The sequence below is a fragment of the Cibotium barometz genome, chromosome 50 (genome assembly GCF_041138505.1).
Source record: "Cibotium barometz isolate CiBa-2024 chromosome 50, ASM4113850v1, whole genome shotgun sequence".
Lineage (NCBI taxonomy): Eukaryota > Viridiplantae > Streptophyta > Polypodiopsida > Cyatheales > Cibotiaceae > Cibotium > Cibotium barometz.
Window position 1 is genome coordinate 44416215 of NC_141095.1, and position 19794 is coordinate 44436008.

General features: G+C 38.7%; 1 protein-coding gene across 2 annotated transcripts; it reads left to right on the forward strand.

Moving 5' to 3' along the window:
• The first annotated feature begins 458 nt into the window (after nucleotides 1-458).
• LOC147610149 (lachrymatory-factor synthase-like) lies at nucleotides 459-1505 on the forward strand. Of its 2 annotated transcripts, none has more exons than XM_086787267.1 (2): nucleotides 459-609; nucleotides 807-1505. In XM_086787267.1, exon 2 carries the CDS (start codon nucleotides 830-832, stop codon nucleotides 1433-1435), a length of 606 nt encoding a protein of 201 aa, XP_086643393.1. In that variant the 5' UTR covers nucleotides 459-609; nucleotides 807-829; the 3' UTR covers nucleotides 1436-1505. The 2 variants fall into 2 exon arrangements, with proteins under 2 accessions (XP_086643393.1, XP_086643394.1); XM_086787268.1 differs by having other exon boundaries at nucleotides 546-599.
• Nucleotides 1506-19794: the final 18289 nt, after the last annotated feature.

The following is a 19794-nucleotide window of genomic DNA, read 5'->3' on the forward strand; positions in this document are numbered from 1 at the left end:
GGTCATCCGGAGCAAATGTTATTCTTAGGTCCTTGTTGATGATGGGGAAAGGCCTCTGAAAGAGTATTGGGAAAAGCCACAGCTGCATTAGGGGGCATTTTGTCTAACAATATCGTCATAAACTATTTCTCCTTGTCAAAAAAGGATAATGTGTGTGTGTGTGAGAGAGAGTGAGAGAGAGAGTGTGTGAGTGTGAGAGAGTGAGAGAGAGAGAGTGTGTGAGTGTGAGAGTGAGAGGGAGAGTGTGTGAGTGAGAGAGAGAGAAAACACATAATGCCTGCACAAGTATTACCTAACATTGACAAGGAGTTTGGATTGTGTTTGCTTTCATTAACCATTGGCGAGAGAGAGTTAAGTACACGGTATGTGCACTACACGGTAAGGGCACATCATCCTCCTCCCCTACACGTAAAGCGCACTTGCGTACAAAGGGCCGAAGTGGGACAGCATTCACCATTGGCGAGAGAGTTAGGGTACACACAGTGGGTGCGAGAGAGAGACACGGTAAGGGCACATCATCCTCCTCCCCTACACATAAAGCGCACTTGCGTACAAAGGCCCGAAGTCAGACAGCATTCACCATTGGCGAGAGAGTTAAGGTACACACAGGTGGGTGCGTGTGTGTGAGTGTGAGTGTGAGTGTGAGTGTGAGAGAGAGAGGTGTGTGTGTGAGAGAGTGAGAGAGAGAGAAAGAAACATGTGTCTGTGTCTGTAAGTGAGTATTTGTGTGTGTGTGTGTGTGTGTGTACTGAGTGAGAGAGAGAGAGAAGCCTATGTCAACTGATGGGTCTGCTTGTGGGATGCAGGGAGAATTGAGCGCAGACGAACGATGGAGACGATTCTGCAGACAGCGACGGAGTCGGCAGCGATAAGCAGCAGCAGCACTTATAACAGTGGAGAGAAGGATCATGTGTGGGGGACGGCGTTCGAGTGGGAGATCAAGGGTGCAGGGGAGGCGGAGGTGTGGGGGGTAACGAGCGACTTTGTGGGAGTGGACAAGTGGATGAGAACGCTGGTGCAGAGCTGTGAGCTCATAGAAGGAAAGCCCCAGAAGCCAGGCTGCGTGAGAAGGCCCGTTCTTTACCCAGTGGCACCGGGGAAGCCCTCCACCTTTGCCTTTGAAAAGCTCTTAGAAATGGACGAGCTTCACCACCATTTCTCTTACACTATCCTTTGCGGCACCCTGCCCGGCTTTTCTCTCATGCAAGACTATGTCAGCAACTTCAAGCTCTCTCCTCTCGACAAAGAAGAAGAAGGTGGTGAAGAAAAGGGTACCGTCCTGCAGTGGAGCTTTGAATGTCGCCCTGTCTCTACCTTGTCTGAAGCAGAAGCCCATAACATTGTCTTCTCTCTCTACCAAGCTGCAATTAACGATCTCAAAGCGCGCCTCTCCTTGTCTGACGACTGCATTACTCTCATCTCCAAAACGTCTTGATCATGTAGTCCTACCCTAAGGAACTTAAATTCTAAAAAACTCCACTTCAAAAAATAATAATAAAATATATATATATATATATATTGGTTTCTCGTTTATGAATAATATGATGTCTAAAGCAATATAACCATCCATATTCATCAACTTATACCAAAAAAAATCTTTTATTGAATTTAAGCGGGGTTTTAAAAGCCATTTTTCAGTGCAACGTAACCGAGATCTCTAAATTATTGAAAGTTTTACTTCCAAATGTTCATGCACGACGATCATTCATGATCATAAGACGTTGTTATGTTCTAGATTTAGCAGAACTTAGAGAATTAAAACAAGTATGCTTTATTGACACTTTACACCTTCGATTTTAAAACCAAAATTAACCCCTACTATAAACCCCACTAATGCTGCCCAAAACATAAACCATTATCAAACCAAACAATAATGACTATCAATACTCAGGTGACTTGGTCATGTGTTCAAAAGTAGCTTTGCTTTGAGTAAACAATCCGGTAATTAACTAGTGGGAAACACCATCGTTGGATTTTCTTTGCCAGGTCTTCGAAAAAATGTGAATCCAATCATTTATACAAATCTTGTGGGGATCTAAGATACTTAATGTAGTAAAAAATGATCCAGCCTAATATACTACCATAGGGTCACTTTGGAGAGGAGTATTAACCCCATACCTAAATACATAAAACCCTAAACTAAATTCACTTTGCATACGAGTATTAACCCCATACCTAAATACATAAAAACCTAAGTTCATTAGGGTGTGTAGAAGCACAAAAAATGCAAGATTGGGGTAGTAAGTGCCAGCACAACAGAGAACAAAAGGGGTTGATGCAAACAAAATTACAGAGTGGGTATACGGCACATACGAGCTAGAGTGGGTATACAGAGTGGGTATACGGCACATACGAGCTAGAGTTAAGACATGTTCAAAACATCATGGCCAGCTGGCCTCCAAAGCATAACCGATTAGGTGTAAGGTCTCTATAAGGGGTTAGGTAACCTTGAATTAAGTAATTTTACATTCATCTAAGATAACAAAAATCTTATGTTAAAGGTATTGAAGGTGACCTTTAAACCATAAAAACCTTAATGAGAATGTGTATGTGCGCATGCAAGTGACCCTTTCTTGACCGAAGCACAGGTATCCACACAAGTGGCTCCATAGGCTATCACTTGCGTGGATAGCCTACTACCCACCAAAAATAAAAAGGTATTAATAAATGGCTAAATGTTAATAGTTTAGGTCTATCTCTAACAAAGTAATGACCATTATGCCAAACAAAGTAAGATCATCATTACCTGAATGTGAGGTGAGGACGGAAGAGTAAAGAATGCTGACCAGTAGGTCATAAGAAATAAACACATATAGGTCCTATTTTTTAATGACTAGTAGGTTAAGGGAAATTTTTTATTTTTGTCCTTGTAATTAAAATACCCAAACTCGTGGAATACAGGTATCCATTGACCATTTTTAATAAAACAGAAGTGACTAGGGTGGTAAGGAAGGCTAAAAATAATTTGAGGGTTTGAACAATGGATGTGCCACCATCTAGTGATGGTTGTATGTGTAAGTACTATTAGGCATGTTAAAACCCAAAGCCCTCAGAAAATAAAATAGAAAGAAAATTAATATTCAATTCATTTATAATTAGACCAATATTGAAAATTCCATTATTACTGATACAATCCAGAACAAAGAGATAACTTGATCAATTAAATAAATTATCAAGGAAAATATTTCTTTAAAAGTTAACAAAAAACAAGATAGGTCCTGGAGAACTGGCTATCAAACCAAAACCACAAATGGGAAAACGACTTACTTGCCACCAACATATCAACCATAACAACTATGTTAGAACATGATTATCATAGAGTGTCAATGCCTTGCCACCAATGATTTTATATTCACGTGATCACAATTTTTTTTTGTTAATAACATGTGTTAACATGTTATTAACATGTTAACATGTTAACATGTTCCCAAAAAAGCCAGTGGGAAGCAACCTGGTAACCGGATAAATCCCGCCGGGCTTTTGCTATACCCGGCGGTCCCGCCGGGAAAAAGGAAACCCCGGCGGGTCCCGGCGGGGTCGTCATCCAGCCCGACGGGGTACAATTTCCTATATATATGGGCCCGGGGGGCCCTTTGGGAGTTCATTGCTGACAGCATACACAGGTAATGAAACTTGTGTGTGTGTGTGTGTGTGTGTGTGTGTGTATGTGGGTGTGTGTTCGTGCAGGCAGCCGCCCACTGTCGCAATGCGCGGCAGGATGTGGGTGGTCCGCCACACGAGGGATGTGTGTGTGGGTGTGTATTCATGCGGGCAGCCGCCCATTGTCGCAATGCGCGGCAGGATGTGGGTGGTCCGCCACACGACAGGTGTGTGTGTGTAAGGCCATTCTTCGGAATGGTGCTTACCCTGGGGCACTTAGTCGGTAACGCGTCTAGTCTGTGTCCTATGGTAAGTATGGCACGCCGTAGCGGTACTAGTCGGTAACGCGGCAAGCATAGTATCGTTATGGCGATGTCACCTTTCCTTCCCTTCCCTTTGTCAAATGCGGGCATATGGTCGGTAACGCGGCTAGTGTATGTTCGTATCCTATTCGTATTCCCATAGAATCGGGCGGCATTTTGTCGTTAACGCAGCAAGTTGGTATCGTCCGCTAGTGCATAAATTGTTTTTTGCATATTGCGGCATTTGATCGTTAACGCGGTCGAAAAAATGTCGTAAATTTGCTTGCATATTACGGCATATGATCGTCGTTAACGCGGTTGAAAAAATGTCGTAAATTTGTTTGATTTGACTTGTATTGTTTTTATTGTGTTTGATCCATGCGATACTTGGTTGCTAACACGGCATGAGTATTTCATGGATCAAAGTTTACATCATATTGTCTAAACGTTTTATTTTATAATATCGTGATTCGTAACTCGAAAAAATGAATCTCTCTCTCTTCCTACCCCCCTCTCTCTCTCATGATACACTTCACAACTCTTTCTCTCTCTCTCTCTCTCTCTCTCTCATGATACACTTCACAACACGATAGATGTGTAGATAAGGATTTCTTTTTTTTTTCTCTTAAAATATACATAATTCCTAATAATTTCTTTTTTCTCCCTCTATTTACTTAAAAATTAAAACAGTGCATTATTTTCCTCTTTAGGAACTCACAAAAACATTAAAAATGTCATCTAATGTTTCTTCTCTCTATCTGTCACAACTCTCTTCCTCCTCTCTCTCTCTCTCTCTCTCTCTCTCTCTCTCTCTCATGATACACTTCACATCTCTCTCTCTATCACGATAGGTGTGTAGATGAGGAGTGCTTTAGGATTACAAAACATTATTTTCCTCTCTTTAGGAACTTACAAAACTATTAAAAATGTCATCTAATGTTCCCCCTCTCTCTATCTGTCACACCTCTCTCTCTTCCTCCCCCCCTCTCTCTCTCTCTCGTTCGATAATGTATACACTTGATAAGTAATAATGCACTTGTTGCGGTTGTCTCACGTTCGATAATGTATTGCATGATGTTGAGTTCAGTAATATTGTTTCATATTCCGTTTTTGTTTGATCATTAATAAGTAATGATACACTTGTTGCTGTTGTCTCACGTTTGATGATGTATTGGATGATGTTGAGTTCATTAAAATTATTTGATATTTCGTTTTTGTTTGAACATTGATAAGTAATGATACACTTGTTGCTGTTCTCTCACGTTTGCTTGATGTTGATTTCAGTAATGTTTGATATTCTGTTTTTTTGTGTTTAGTGATATTTGCTAGATTTACGAAGACGACCAACATGCTTTCCCCTGAAGAGCGTAAAATCGTTCTACGAGCAATTCGCATTGAAGCAGTCATCATAGTGTTACAATGTGCTGATGATGTCGTCAAAAAGATCAATGAGTCTGAGATACTCATGCAAGATCTAATAGACCAGATATGGGAAAATGCACAGTGTCGGCTTCGAAGCGGAGGCAACGCTGAGTTGCTTGATAGACAGAAGATAGCAGATTTCAACCATCAACATATAACACGAACCATTTTGGGGAGCATGCATGTAGCATGCAGTGATCTTAGAGATGCTGCCCCGCCTGAAGCTAATATGCAACGTCCATAGTTATGGGACGTTGTATGGAGTGAGCAAAGAGCAAAGAGCAAGCGCATGAAGGCGCTGGATGCAGAGTCCCTCCCCAAAAGAGTGCGCATTGCCCAGGACGTCGCTGCAACGTCCAGCCAGGCAGATGCAAGTGGTACAGGTGTCATTAATCGTACCATCTACAATTCTATGTGCACACACCTCATTGGCATCCCGCACGAGGTGCTGTTCGAAGGGCGAACAATAGGCTCTGGTGTTTTTGGCATAGTAAAAGAGTATACAGTTAAAGGTATATCATTTTTGCCGGAGCACATTACTTTTTGTGGAAAGCACTACAAAGGAGAAGGCAGCGCCAAGTTCGAGAGCTTCCAGGCAGAGCAGGGCATGCAGGTTCTACACCCATCGATTGTCAGGTGTATTGCCTTCACAAAAGAATCTCCTTGGATCACTATTTTCCCGTACTATAATGGCAGCTCGCTTGGTGATACTCTTCTGAAGGTTCCCTTTAGATTCAGTGAGTTCACGAGAGCAATTTTCCGTTTGGATCGAGGATGGAGACAACCCCCGCCCGATAATATTCCTTTAAGTCATCTAGAACTTTCTAAAATAAAACAAATAGTAATAACCATGCCACATATTATGCATGCCCTGGTGGAAGGCCTAGCGGCAGCACATCTGGCAGGAATTGTACATACCGACCTACATCCATTCAATGTAGTGTTGGATTTTACAAAAGAGTTGAAGCCACGCATAGGTATTATCGGTTGGGGGTTACTGCTGAGAGCGCCCAAAAAACGGGTGTCTCTCAATTTTGTATTTGAAGCAGACAAGAACCCTGAGAAGGTGGCACAGGCGGTCTCCTACGCAGACAGAGAGCGAAATAAACGGCCGTGGATAGCCCCGGAGCTTTATGATCGGTTTTTGGCAGATGCATACACTCCTGCATTTGATGTTTTTGCCTTGGGATATTTATTACAAACTTTATATGACTTTTGGCGGAAAGTACAAGGAGTTGTGGATGGATAATAGTTCCCATGACAAAGTTACCATGGATACTATTATTTATAGAGTCAAAAATTGGATGTTTCTGCCTAATCGCAATGAGCGAAAATCAATTTTGCAAGTAGTTGAATTTTTTAGATCACTAAATACTGACCCAATGAGGGCACAACGTCCTCTTGTAGAGCTATCGGTGTCATTCACCCCAATTTTGTAATGATACAGTATCAGGAGATTAAGTTTCAGGAATGGCACTTTGTTTCTCTCTTCAAAATTTGATGTGTCCGTTGTTTGAAATATTATCTCATTGAGTTTTTGCAATATCTCTCTCCTCTTGTGGTGTTTAACCTTATGTTTTCTCTTCAAAATTTGATGTGCACGCATTGTTTGAAGTATTTTTGGAGTCAAGTGGCTATTTCTCATTGAGTCTTTGCAATACATATCTCCTCTCGTGGTGTTAAACTTTAAGTTTTTGAGGATAATGGTCAATTTATCTTACGTTGATCTTTACAGTTCATTAAAATCCTAAAGTCATTTATGTTCTAGATTTAGTAGAACTTAGAGAATTAAAACAAGTAGTTCCCAACCATTGAAAAAGTAGTGCACAATTGTGCACTAAAACGTAGTGCACAACAACTGACAAGTGGTGCCTAACCATTGAAAAGTGGTACCCAACCACTCTATTGGAAAATACTAACAAATGTTTATATTGACAAGTTGAGTATGACACCCTATCAAGGGATGTAGAAGTGGCAACAACTGAAGTTGGGTTTGTGGAGACCACCATTCATCTGCTGATGAAGGATACGAGGATCCCAGTCCTTCCTATCAAACTTGTTGTGCATTCGGGTTCTGTTGGTAGCACTATTAACCTGGATGAATGCGTTGCGTGTGACATTTCTATCACTACAAGGGATCGGACTCATACCCGCGCTCCTAGCCGTGGACAATGACTTGTGGAAAAAAAGTAGCGGGCCCGTGTATCAGCGCGTGTATCATCACGGGCCAGAGACATGCGTGTAAAAGCGCGTGTATAGACCCATTAGATGCGCTGATACGAGGGTTTATACACGCGTTTTGTCAATTTAGCTGCACTTATACATCCGCATTTCACAAAGTATCCGCGTATATACACGCGACTTTTACAGAGTTGACGCGTCTATACATGCAAACAGAGAGCAAAAAAAAATCGAGAGTGCTATTTGGTACCTGAATGCTGTTCCAGCATTCCAGCACCCAATAGCAGAGACAATTGCATAAACAAATGGTAGGAAAGAGATAGGACAAAGGACAAACTGACTCACCTCTGGAAAAGTGAGTTTTCTTTTTGTGGCTGGTTTCCTTCACCCATGTCTGCTCCTTGCACCCGTGTCTGCTCCTTGCGCTTGGCTTTAGTTCTCTATTGGAAGAGGGAAGATTTGGTGGCGACGAAGGAGAGGAAAGATGGAGTTTGAAAATGGTTTTTGGAGAAGGCGGCGGGTTATGTGTTAGGTGTAGATAGGTGGTTGCGTGTAGAAACGCGTGTATAATAAATAGCCGCGTTCATACACACGATTCTAAACGTGCTGTTACACGTGATTTAAAATAGTGGAAACGCGCTATTACACGTGATCAACACAGGATATAGAGACTTTTTATACTTTCATTAAAAACTGATTGTGATTATGTGTTTACTCTTTTGTACATAGGATGTCATCAACCTCCTCAAGCAGTTTTGGTCAGGATGAGACAATGCATCATCGTAATCACGATGTGTGGTTGGGACAAAGGATCAAGTGTATGTGTAATCGATGTCAAGGATGCATTGTACGAGCGCGTCAAATTACCTTGAATCACATCTCCATGTATGGAGAATGGAATCAAACAGGTTTAGAGGTGAGTAGATGTAAGTTGATAGTATTCAAATGACTCATGGTGTCCAAATTAATGGAGTTGTAATATATATACTCTAATTGAAGCAAATGCAATACCACACTCTAACATGGTGCTCTACACGTGGCGAGAGCACGTAAAGCATCGACGAGATGATGCTGGAGCTTCAGGATCTATTGTCAGAGATGAGTGGGAAAGGGATGACAGTAGCCCTGCACCCCACGAAGTTGTGGAAGAGGAAGTGTTTGATGATATGGTGCAGTATCTTTTTAGGGATGATCCCAAAGTATGGACGACGATGATATGGAACAAGAGCATCTTTACAAGGCTTCATCAACACCGGTTTTTGAAGGGTGCACATTCTCTATTTTACGTGCTTCACTTGAACTACTCAATATACAAACAGTTTATGGATGGAGCAATGCAAGTCTTGACCCCTTATTGAAGTAAGCATTCTAACTTGCAAATTAGAATAAGTGGTTAAGGGTTAAGGGTTTAGGGTTTAGGGTTTAGGACTAATTGATGATATTGGATGCAAGCTATTATCAAACATGCTTCCATAGGGGAATAGACTACCCACCTCAAGAGACATAGCGAGGCGCTATGTGACATCTCTTGGAGGATTGGATTATGATCGCATACATGCATGCATCAATGATTTCATTCTCTTTCGTGGGACACATAAGGAGGCTCGACATTGTCCCACTTGTGGGGTGAAGCAAGGTATAGAACAGATGTGAAGAGTTTTGATGTACCTCGTAAAGTCTTGCGACTCTTTCCTATAATTCCTCGCATCAAACACATTTTCAAGTGCAAATCCATAGGAGAGCTCATGTCATGGCATTCCTCACATCGATCGGATGATGGCACGTGGAAAATTCCCGCAGACACTCCTGCTTGTTGGAAGCATATTGAAGATGAGTGGCCTAGCTTTAAAATAGAGCCCAGAAACTTGAGACTTGGCCTAGGTATGGATGGAGTGAATCCATTTGGTTTCAAAAGCACCGCATACAGCGTGTGGCCAGTTGTGTTGGTGAATTACAACCTTCCAACCATCAATGGTGATCAAGAAGGGACATCTTATGTTATCCCTTCTAATTCCAGGGAAACATAAAGTCAAGCATATGGATGCTTATCTCAAACCGTTGATTGATAGGTTGGAGGAACTATGGAGAGGTGTTGCGGTGGTAGACATTAGTAGGCCTCCCTTCTCTCGAAACTTCAACTTGACACTTCAACTTAAAAGCAGTGTTGATGTGGACAATGCATGACTTTCCAGGATATAGCAATTGTTCTGGTAAGAATTCTAATTACCTCCCTACTCTAATACTATTGGATATATTAATTATAACTATTAACTTTATTATTCTAACTTTTATTTATATTTTAACAGGTTTGAAAACATCGGGTAAACATGCATGTCCTGTTTGTGGCCCTTGGTAGTACATGAGTATGATGACGGTTTGTGTAAGACCATATTCGATAATCATCATCGATTTCTCCCGTCAGATCATCCTAAATATGTTGCTAATAAGAGTAACATTCCTCCACAAACACTTCGTGCAAAAGATTGGAAGCGTATTTGGGAGTCTACAAATGTTCTACCTCCAGATGGCATGAACAGGTACAGTAATGTTTTTCAATCTTGTTTTGTGTAGTCTCTAATTGGATTAAAGATCATAGAGCAATCCCTTGTGTAGGTACATTTTTTTCCGGCTACCATATTGGACCCATCTTAAGATCAACCATCTTCTTGTCCCATGCACATCTTTAAGAATGTGGGATTTGGTATTTGGAAACATGTTATTAGTAAACGAGACAATGTTAGCGTATGGGAGGACTTGCGGGTCGCAAGACGTATGCGTCACGCTTGGCCACAAGAGGAGGGCGGGCACGTTCGTCTTCCGCCTGCACCATGGATTATATCAAAGAAAGAGGAGAAGCAAGTAAATCAGGCCATCACCACGTTACGTACACCCACTGGATGCATGAGATCATTTTTGCAGGGAGCCTTTACAACCACTAAGAAAAGAGGCATTGAGTAACTATATGGGTTGAAGTCCCACGATTGGCACAAGATGCTCCAAGTAAGTGTTTTTCAAGTCTTGTACATTGAAATTAAATTTTGTAATGCCCTAAACCATATATACATGTGCTCTTATGTGCGCAGTTCATACTACCTACTACTAGCATCGACCATTGTGCAAACAAGAGTTTGAAAAAATGTATTTATAAGATGGACGAGCTTGTGAGGTATGTAAAACCCATGTCAGATCACCCTTCATTATACCTTGCAAAATGAACTTGCATGAGGTATAACATGTACTATTCATTTATTTTTCAGATATGTTAGTTCCAAAGCAATTGATCTAGCCACGTTGGATGATGCGCGTGTTATGGCAGTGGAGGTGGTTTGTTTGGTAGAGGAGACTTTTCGGCGAACCATTCTCACAAGTCAACTACATCTCATTGTGCATTTAGTGGATGAAATTGCTTTATGTGGCACTGTGCATGCACATTGGATGTTCTTCCTAGAGCGCTTCATGAAGACCTTAAAAGACTTTGTGAGGCAAAGTGCAAGGCCCGAAGGAAGCATGGCCGAGGGTTGGTTGATACAAGAGTCTCTTGTATATATTTCAAAATTTATTGGTCAGGTGGACAGCTCTTTGCCGCGACTATGGAGCAATGAAGAGGACTTGAGGATGACCTCTATTGTGTCTTAAGGAAAAGGAGAGAGTAAAGTAATTGATAGAACATTGATTGATGATCTCAATTTTACTTGCATCCTTAATAGTGATGTGATGAGCAGATGGGTTACAAGATATGAGGATGCAAAGACAAAAAGGCAAGCAGAAAGAGCTCTCTTTCGGAGGCAACATGGCTCTCGTAAGGTAAACCCTAAGCATCTAGCAACACTTCCGAATGATATCCATGTTGATTGGTTGCATGAGGAAATGGAGAGAGCAGAGAGTGGCGAGGGACTGCATATCATGGCGGAAGAATGGGAGTATGCACGAGGATGCATGTTAAAGGTACATAGAACTAATGTTTTGCATTAGTTATTGTAAGTGATTTGCTTTTAATATTTATTCACATTGCTTATACAAATATTGCATCTATTTTGGTCCAGTGCACTATGTTCAATGCTATATGGTGTGAAGGCAAGCATTTTCAAACACAAAGAATTGATGAAAAGAGAAATACACAAGATTGCGGTGTCATTAGTAGCTTTGAAGGAGCCAATGGAAAAATGGATGATTATTGTGGCACAATCCAAGACATATTTAGGCTTGACTTTCGTCGCTTCTTTGTGTATGTTTTGGATTTCAAATGGCAAATGAACGTGGTAGAAAAAGGACCTAATGCAACGATAAAACGCCATGCAAGTGGCTATGTAACTATTGACTCTACAAAGTTTTGGCAACAAAGAAAGATAGGCTCATATTTCCACAACAATGTGAGCAGGTATGCATTTTTTTACTAATGTGTTTCATGTACATATATATCTAAGCTCGCATACCCCTTGACTTTTGATATGCTAATTAATTACTGCAGTATGTGTATTTGAGTAGGTTATCTATTTGCCAATGGTGCATGACATTAAATGGTTGTACGTCATCCCTATTGCACCACGTTCCAAAGTAATGTATAATACATTCACTGATATGGAGCATATGGAGGATGTAGCAAGCCACAATGAAGATGATGTCGAACATGCCAATGAAGATGTTGTGATCGATGATCAAGAAATAAGAGATGATCATGATAATGAGGATGAGCGTGCCATTTCTCATGATCATGAGGATGACCCTACCATTGAAGATGATGGTGATGTTGATGAGGATGATCAGTGCATCGGTACCATTATCAATGGACAGAATACCGGATAGTGGAATAAATTTAATTGTAGCCTTACAAATTGATCAAATGGATATTGATGTTGATCGTTTGGCAAGGATGGATCTTATTGAAGATGAGATCGAACCCTAGCCAATCCATCACTATATCGTTCTAAATTGATGACATTTCTATTGTATATGTTGTCTTTTAATTATCATCTCATGATTTATTTTTGAATATATTACATTGTTGTAAATGCATGTAGTGGGATTGTGTAATGATATATACTGTAATGTACTATGAGATGGTTTAAAGGAAATGGTTTTTAATTTTGTAAAGGAATGGAGTTTTTCTTAATAAAGTTCTCTATTATCCGTGTAATAAAGCGTGTATAATTGCGCGTATATACACGTGTTGGTACACACGTTTCTGAAACCAGTATACATGCGAATGTAGATGCCAATATACACACGCCCGATACTACTCATATACATGCACGACCATACACGTGCCCGTAACTTATCGCATGTATCAAACGCGTGTATGGCAGCAGTGTCTTGTAGTGTATCATACATGATATTGTATTGGTGTCTACATACTGCCATTCATGTCAACATCCACTTTTCTTTTCAACAGCTCGTAAATCTTCCAGCAAGTGTTTGTCACTTGAATGTGAGTAAACATTCAATGATGCTATGAAGTTAGTAACACCTGGAGCTACACAAGTAGATGAGTTAACTGGCACACGTCCTAGATGTTGGCATCCATCATCATATCAAGTTTTTTTAATGTTCATTTTTTGACAACTTTTAAATTTTCCATGTAGAAGAAGAGAAAATTCCCATGGAAGCATCTCCTTATGATGATGGTACATGTAAATATTCTATGTGAAATTTCCTTCTGATTACTTCTCTTTGAATCGTCATTTAACTTATTTTGACATTTATTACATTGCCTCTTTTTAGAGCACACTCCCAAGCTGGGTCATCGCGCAAGCCTGATAATGATAGCATGTGTCATGGTGGCTTGGAGAAGGATGGTTTGTAGAAACAACTATATAATACAACAGAGCATGAAGAGAACCGGTAGAAGGATAAAAATTCAAAAGTTCTAGTTTATTCAATTAGAGAGCAGAAAAAATTCAGTGATGCTATGGAAGTGCCAATTGATTCTGCCACCACAAAAAAGAAGAAAGAATCGTCAGCTATGGAAGTGCCAGTTGATTTGGCCACAGAAAAGAGCAAAGATTTGTTAGATAGCCTAGACCTAGATGCTATTGTAGAAGGGGTAATAGATTCAGTCTTGGCCGGAGTTGCCACTAGGAAGATGAAAAGAAAAGATGTGAGCCTCAAGGAGTGTGTGACACCACCCACAAGAAGAAAATGAAGGTTGCCAACGATCAAGAGCCTGTATCTGCATGTAAAAAAAGCAAAGAGTCCACATCTCATGGAAGAAAAACTCAAAAGCAACCACTGGACTGCTGTAAACTCCCCAATGCGACACCCACAAAAAGAAAATGAAGGTTGCCAGTGATCAAGAGCCTATATCTACATGTAAAAAGAGAAAAGAGCCCACATCTCATCGGAAGAAAACTCAAAATCAACTACCCAACTGTAAACTCCCCAAACTAAAGTGCTACAAGAAACTTGTTTAGCCTTCTTGTAAGTCTTACTTGTAGTCTAGGCTAAAAAGCTATATAATGTGTTGTAATTTTTCAATGATAATGAAACATCATTTTTCTTGTTGATGTAATGTGCTATAAGATTTTTTTAAAAAGTTATTACTGATATATTATAAGAGAGTGTTTTCTTCTCTCTAGCCACCCATTGAAGAGATTATAGTATCTAAAAGTGCTAGCGAGATGAGAGAGATAATGAGAACATACCGGTACCCAAGTGGGATGAAGAAAAGATACAAGTTGAAGAGATTACAAAATTGGAAATTGGTAGCCTTGAAGGTAGCAATGTTTTAATATGTTTGTTTAATTTAAACGCTATTTTTTAATATGTTTGTTTAATTCCAGCAATATCTTTGGATATCTTTGTTGGTGTTAGATCTGATATACAATGCCATAGTAGTTGAAGAGCCACCTAAGGAGCATCATCATACACTATGGTTTTTGACATAGAAGCATCTTCTTACTAGCACTTGGTTTAGAGGTAGTATACCACTTTTCTACCACTGAAAAGTGATAAACTACCATTGAAAAGTGGTCTACTTAAGAAGCATCATCATTCACTACATGGCTTTAACTTGTAAGCATCTTCTTACTAGCACTTGTTTTAGAGGTAGTATACCACTTTTCTACCATTGAAAAGTGGTATACTTAAGAAGAGTCATCATTCACTGCATGGTTTTTACTTGGAGGCATCTTCTTATTATAATTTTTTTTGATGGGTATCAACACTTGTCAGTGGTATTACGCCACTTTTTAGTGCCAGGTAGTATACCACTTTTCAACCACTAAAAAGTGGTGTACTACCACTGAGAAAGTGCTATTCTTAAGAAGCATAATCATAAACTACATGTTTTTAAACTTAGAAGCATGATCATGTAGGTATAGAAAATCGAAAAGTATATGACATATTTGAATTATAATTCAAAGGGCATGCTATTATATATTGCCTGATGGATTTCAGAGGAAAGTTGAAACACCTTTCCTGGACCATCTAAAAATAGGCTCCATTGGGAACTTTATAGCCCTAATCAAATGGGAATATATGAAAACTATTGGCAATATCGATGGTATCAAAAAATGGAGAGATTATCAGAAGAGAAAAGAATGAGTATGCATGAGGATCCATGAAGTAAGTATATTATTTATCTCCGTCCCATTCTTCGATTGTTATATACCTTGTTTAATGCACTATGCTAAATATAAAGCTTTCTTTAATGTTAGTACAAGCTATATAATGTAATATGGTAAGAGGGAAGGCACTTTCGCAAAGGAGTAGGTGGATTCTAAAAGAAACACATTTGATTGTGGTGTGATGGCAACTTTTGAGCAAGAAAGTCAAGCTAGTAGACATGATACCAATGTCATAGAGGAAAATCTTGAGTATTGTGAAACTATTCAAGATATTCTTAAGTTTGAGTTTAGAGAATTTATTCTAGTAATCTTTGATGTCAAATGGTTCAAGGTGATATATAGAGGTTCTTAACAAGAAACCATGAAGAAACATCAAAATGGGTTTTTTCAAATTGATTCCACCAAGTTTTGGAATGATGAGAAATATACTTTTGTACTACCTCAACATTGTCTGATAGGTTAGTAACCCAAACAATCTTACCGGTAAATCTTGATGTAGTAAAATGAAAGTGTAACACCTTTTCTTTGTGTTTTTAGATTGTGTTTAACACCAATCGAATTGATCCAAAGTGGTGGTATGTTATACAAGTTTTCCCTCGCTCAAAACATATATTTCAAGATCAAGATGTTGAGGCTGAATCTCTGATAAAGTTCAAGTACCACCTCAAATTGACTCATTGGAAGAAGACGATGATAAAAATAAAGAAAAGAATTTAGAGGAGGCCGATCAAGATCATTGAGGAACATCAATCCGAAGAAGATGATGAGTCAGCTATCGATCATGACAATTCTTTATTGGATAATGATATTGATATTGATATATGGAACCCCTTGAGATTCCATTATATAGAGAGATTAATGAAGCACCATAAATGGATCTATTAAAAGATGGTGATACTTTCATGTTCTTGACATTGTTTTTGTAATTATTTTCCTTCATAAATGTTTAACTATCTTTTTTTTTCAAACATGGCTTTAAGGGATTCAATGGATGTTTTTTTAAAACTATCACCATTTTCTATATGTATGCCACATGTATAACCTAATTTCAATCTTCAACAACTCTCAGGAATTTTACATCATAGTATAGCAGCAAAATTTCACTGCAATGCTTGCTGCTCTTAGGAGCAAAATTACAATATAGTAGCGAAATTATGTTGCTATAGTCGCTGCTTAGCTGAATTTCACCTGCTGAGCAACGAAATAGCAGAACAATTTTACTACTAAGTAGCATCAAAGTGCCCCAGTAACCTGAAGGCCTAAATGTTGCTGGCAGACTGCTAGAAGATATTCCCAATGAGGTTAGGTGAGTAAGGACTAAATCATTTCCAAAAGAATGTTGTCCAAGGGACTTTTTCTAAATGTAATAGCCTCTATTACATCTTGAAAGTGTGGAAATTTTGGATTCTTTGACAAACATTAAAAAAAAATCATGGCCTAAATTGGGTTTTTGGTAATACATTATGCTTGACACTACTTTAGTGGATACTAATATCACATTTTTATTGCAACATCACACCAACTGCTTAAGAAGCTTTGTTTTTAGCAAGGTTGTCTCGGTGTGCACTAGCACAAGAGGGACAATGTAGAAGGCATTAAAATTTTAAAAATAGACTCTAGCAAAAAGGCCTAGAATGAGTAGACGTTGTGGTCTCTTTTTGGATATTGAGCCTTTGTCACTACAGGATCTAATGAAAATAATGACAGGATTTCAAATAAAGGGTCTCCAAATAATTATATTAGGCTCGAGATCATTGCCAATGCTCTTGTGGGGTAATCATCTAGGATGAGATTGAAAAACAATGGTATATACAAGATGTGATGCTCTTATGTAAGTTCTTGATGTGATTTTTGTTCAAAATGTTGTTGCCTTGTGGCATGCACTAATTGCAAATTATGAGCCACACAATTAGTTCAATTAGATGTTGCATTCAAAATATTGTATTATGTATTCCACTATTGTATGCTATGAATCACAAAACTATATTCAATTGATGTAGCATAAGGGATTTTCAGATGCTTTTAATTGTCAAACTAGATGCATTTCAAGGAGGGAAATTTATAAATTATGATAAGATTTCTTTGCAAGAGTTGTCAAAAATTGACATAGCCCTTGTAGGTGCATTTTATGGATATGTAGTTCAAGTGATTTTTAAAAGAAAAATTACAATGATTAAGGAATGCACCAAGTGCATGATATGCTCTACAAGGCTAAACTAAACAAAGCCATAAACTGTTTTAGACAAATGAAATTAGATGGCCTTTGTCTATTTGTAGCAGCTTAGTCTTGGGCCCCTCTCTAGAAGAAATTTCCTTTGTGTGCACCTTGAAAGTCTATGGCAGCATAGAAGTAGCACACAAGGGAGAATGAATTCATGGTATAATTATTAGACAAAGTTGTAAGAAGATTATATAATTCTTTACAATGATCTACTGGATATGTATGTAAGTGTTGTGTTATTTTAAAAGAACAAAATTTAAGGAGTTCCCTGTGGCACCATAATAGCCATTGTCTCTAGATTCAATGAAATTTTCTTGTGTGGTTAATGCATGCTACTAGCTAGATTGAGCAGAGAATGATCATATGTATTTTGTGAAAATGGGGAGGACCAAAAGTGCTAGGAAGCTAGATTTGAAGGGCTACCCCTGTATGGTTGCTTTGTGCAATACCTTGATTGATCCAAGAGAAGATGTTTCTATGGTTTAGTCTACTCAATTGGGTGCTTGTCAAAAATGGGGAAAAAATTGAATGCTAAGAGATGGGCCTTTGAAGAGGTAGCACATCTACAAGAAAGGGATGCTAAATCTTGTCCATATGGCATAGCTATTGGTAGTTAAGAGGTTTTAAGAACATTAAATCCATGAAGATAGAAAAAAAAGAGCATGATAGAAGTGAGGACATAGTTGGTGTATTGATATGCATGCAATTGTTTATTCATTTTTTACTTGGGATACAAATCATGCACAAAGCTAACATATCACCAAGCTTGAAAATATTGCATTGTAAAGTTCCGTACAACATATTTTCCACCAAGTAGTCATTGGTTTGTCAACATACATCTCCATTATTGGCAAAAAATTATTTCTTTTTTTGGTCATTCTAAGAAGTTGCATTGTAAAGCTTGAAAATACTGCATTGTAAAGTTCCGTACGACATATTTTCCACCAAGTAGTCATTGGTTGTCAACATACATCTCCATTATTTCTTTTTTTGGTCATTCTAAGAAGTTGGCCCTTAAAAGTGGCTGCATTGATACACCTAAAGGAAAATGACATATTTTCCACCAAGTAGTCATTGGTTGTCAACATACATCTCCATTATTTCTTTTTTTGGTCATTCTAAGAAGTTGACCCTTAAAAGTGGCTGCATTGATACACCTAAAGGAAAAAATAAATTATGCTACATCTTCTCAATCAAAAATAAAGAAGCAACAAATATGAATACTACAATAGCTTATTGTTATTGTTGTAGGGGTATAGAAGCTTTTTCTGGAAACTAGGTTTTATGGTAATGTAGAAACTTAAATTAGCCTTCTATCTAGAGTTCCAATAGTAAATAATGTTGCATTGTACTTTTGTAAGGAAAAGATGGAGGAGTCTCTTCTAGATCCTATTCACATTTTCTTCTCTCTGTACCCTCTTGTTAATGCATTGGATCTCCCTCTCTCCCCCTCTCTCTCTCTCAGCAGCGGACGTGTGTAGGTGGATAGATCAAGCTGATGCCCTTGTACTTAGGGTGCATCATCAACTGCACAGGTTGGGGTGCATTTTAAGGTGATCCAACATCCTCCCCTCCACGTTAAGGACTTGAGATCATCCTCCCCTACATGTTAAGGGAACTTGCGTACAAAGGCCCAAAGTCAGAAATAATTCATCATTGGTGAGAGAGCTAAGGTACACACAGGTGGGTGCATGTGCGCGCGTGTGTGTGTGTGTGTGTGTGAGAGAGAGAGAGAGAGAGAGAGAGAGAGAGAGAGAGAGAGAGAGAGAGAGAGAGAGAGAGAGAGAGAGAGAGAGAGAGAGAGAGAGAGAGAGAGAGAGAGAGAGAGAGAGAGAGAGAGAAACAACTACACAAATTTGAGATTTCTTTATTTTTTTTGCACAAAATACACATTATAAAGAGGCATTAACTTAATTTGATCACATAAATGTACAATCAAAAATATAGTTTAATATCAAAGAAAAGGTTACATCAACCTCTTACTTAAATCACATAAATGTACAATAAAAAATATAGTTCAATATCAAAGAATAGGTTACATCAACCTCTTACTTAAATCAATCTCATTTTGTGGCCCTTCGTGACAACAAGAGAGATAATGAGTTTGATATTTTCATTAATACCACTATATGCATGTGTGTAGGGTATATCAAAGGTTGTATACTAAGTGTTTGAATAAGTTATGAACTAACAACTGTATGATGCACAAGACTTATTTTTAATCAATATTAATTCCTTACAAGTTACGTGTCAAAAAAAACCACACATATAATTGTAATTTATATTGATAATAGATTATCCCATTACTTCTACACTTCAAGATTTTATTTAATGAACAATTCTACAATAAAGTCTAAAAATGCATACAAGTTCAATAAAAAGTTTGAACAAATGGAATAGTGAAGCTTCCTTGGATGTATTCTTACATGTTGTTGTAAGTCTTTTGAACCCCCTAGAGTACATGGATTGATATTGTAAATGCTTCAAAATTATAATTATAATTGTT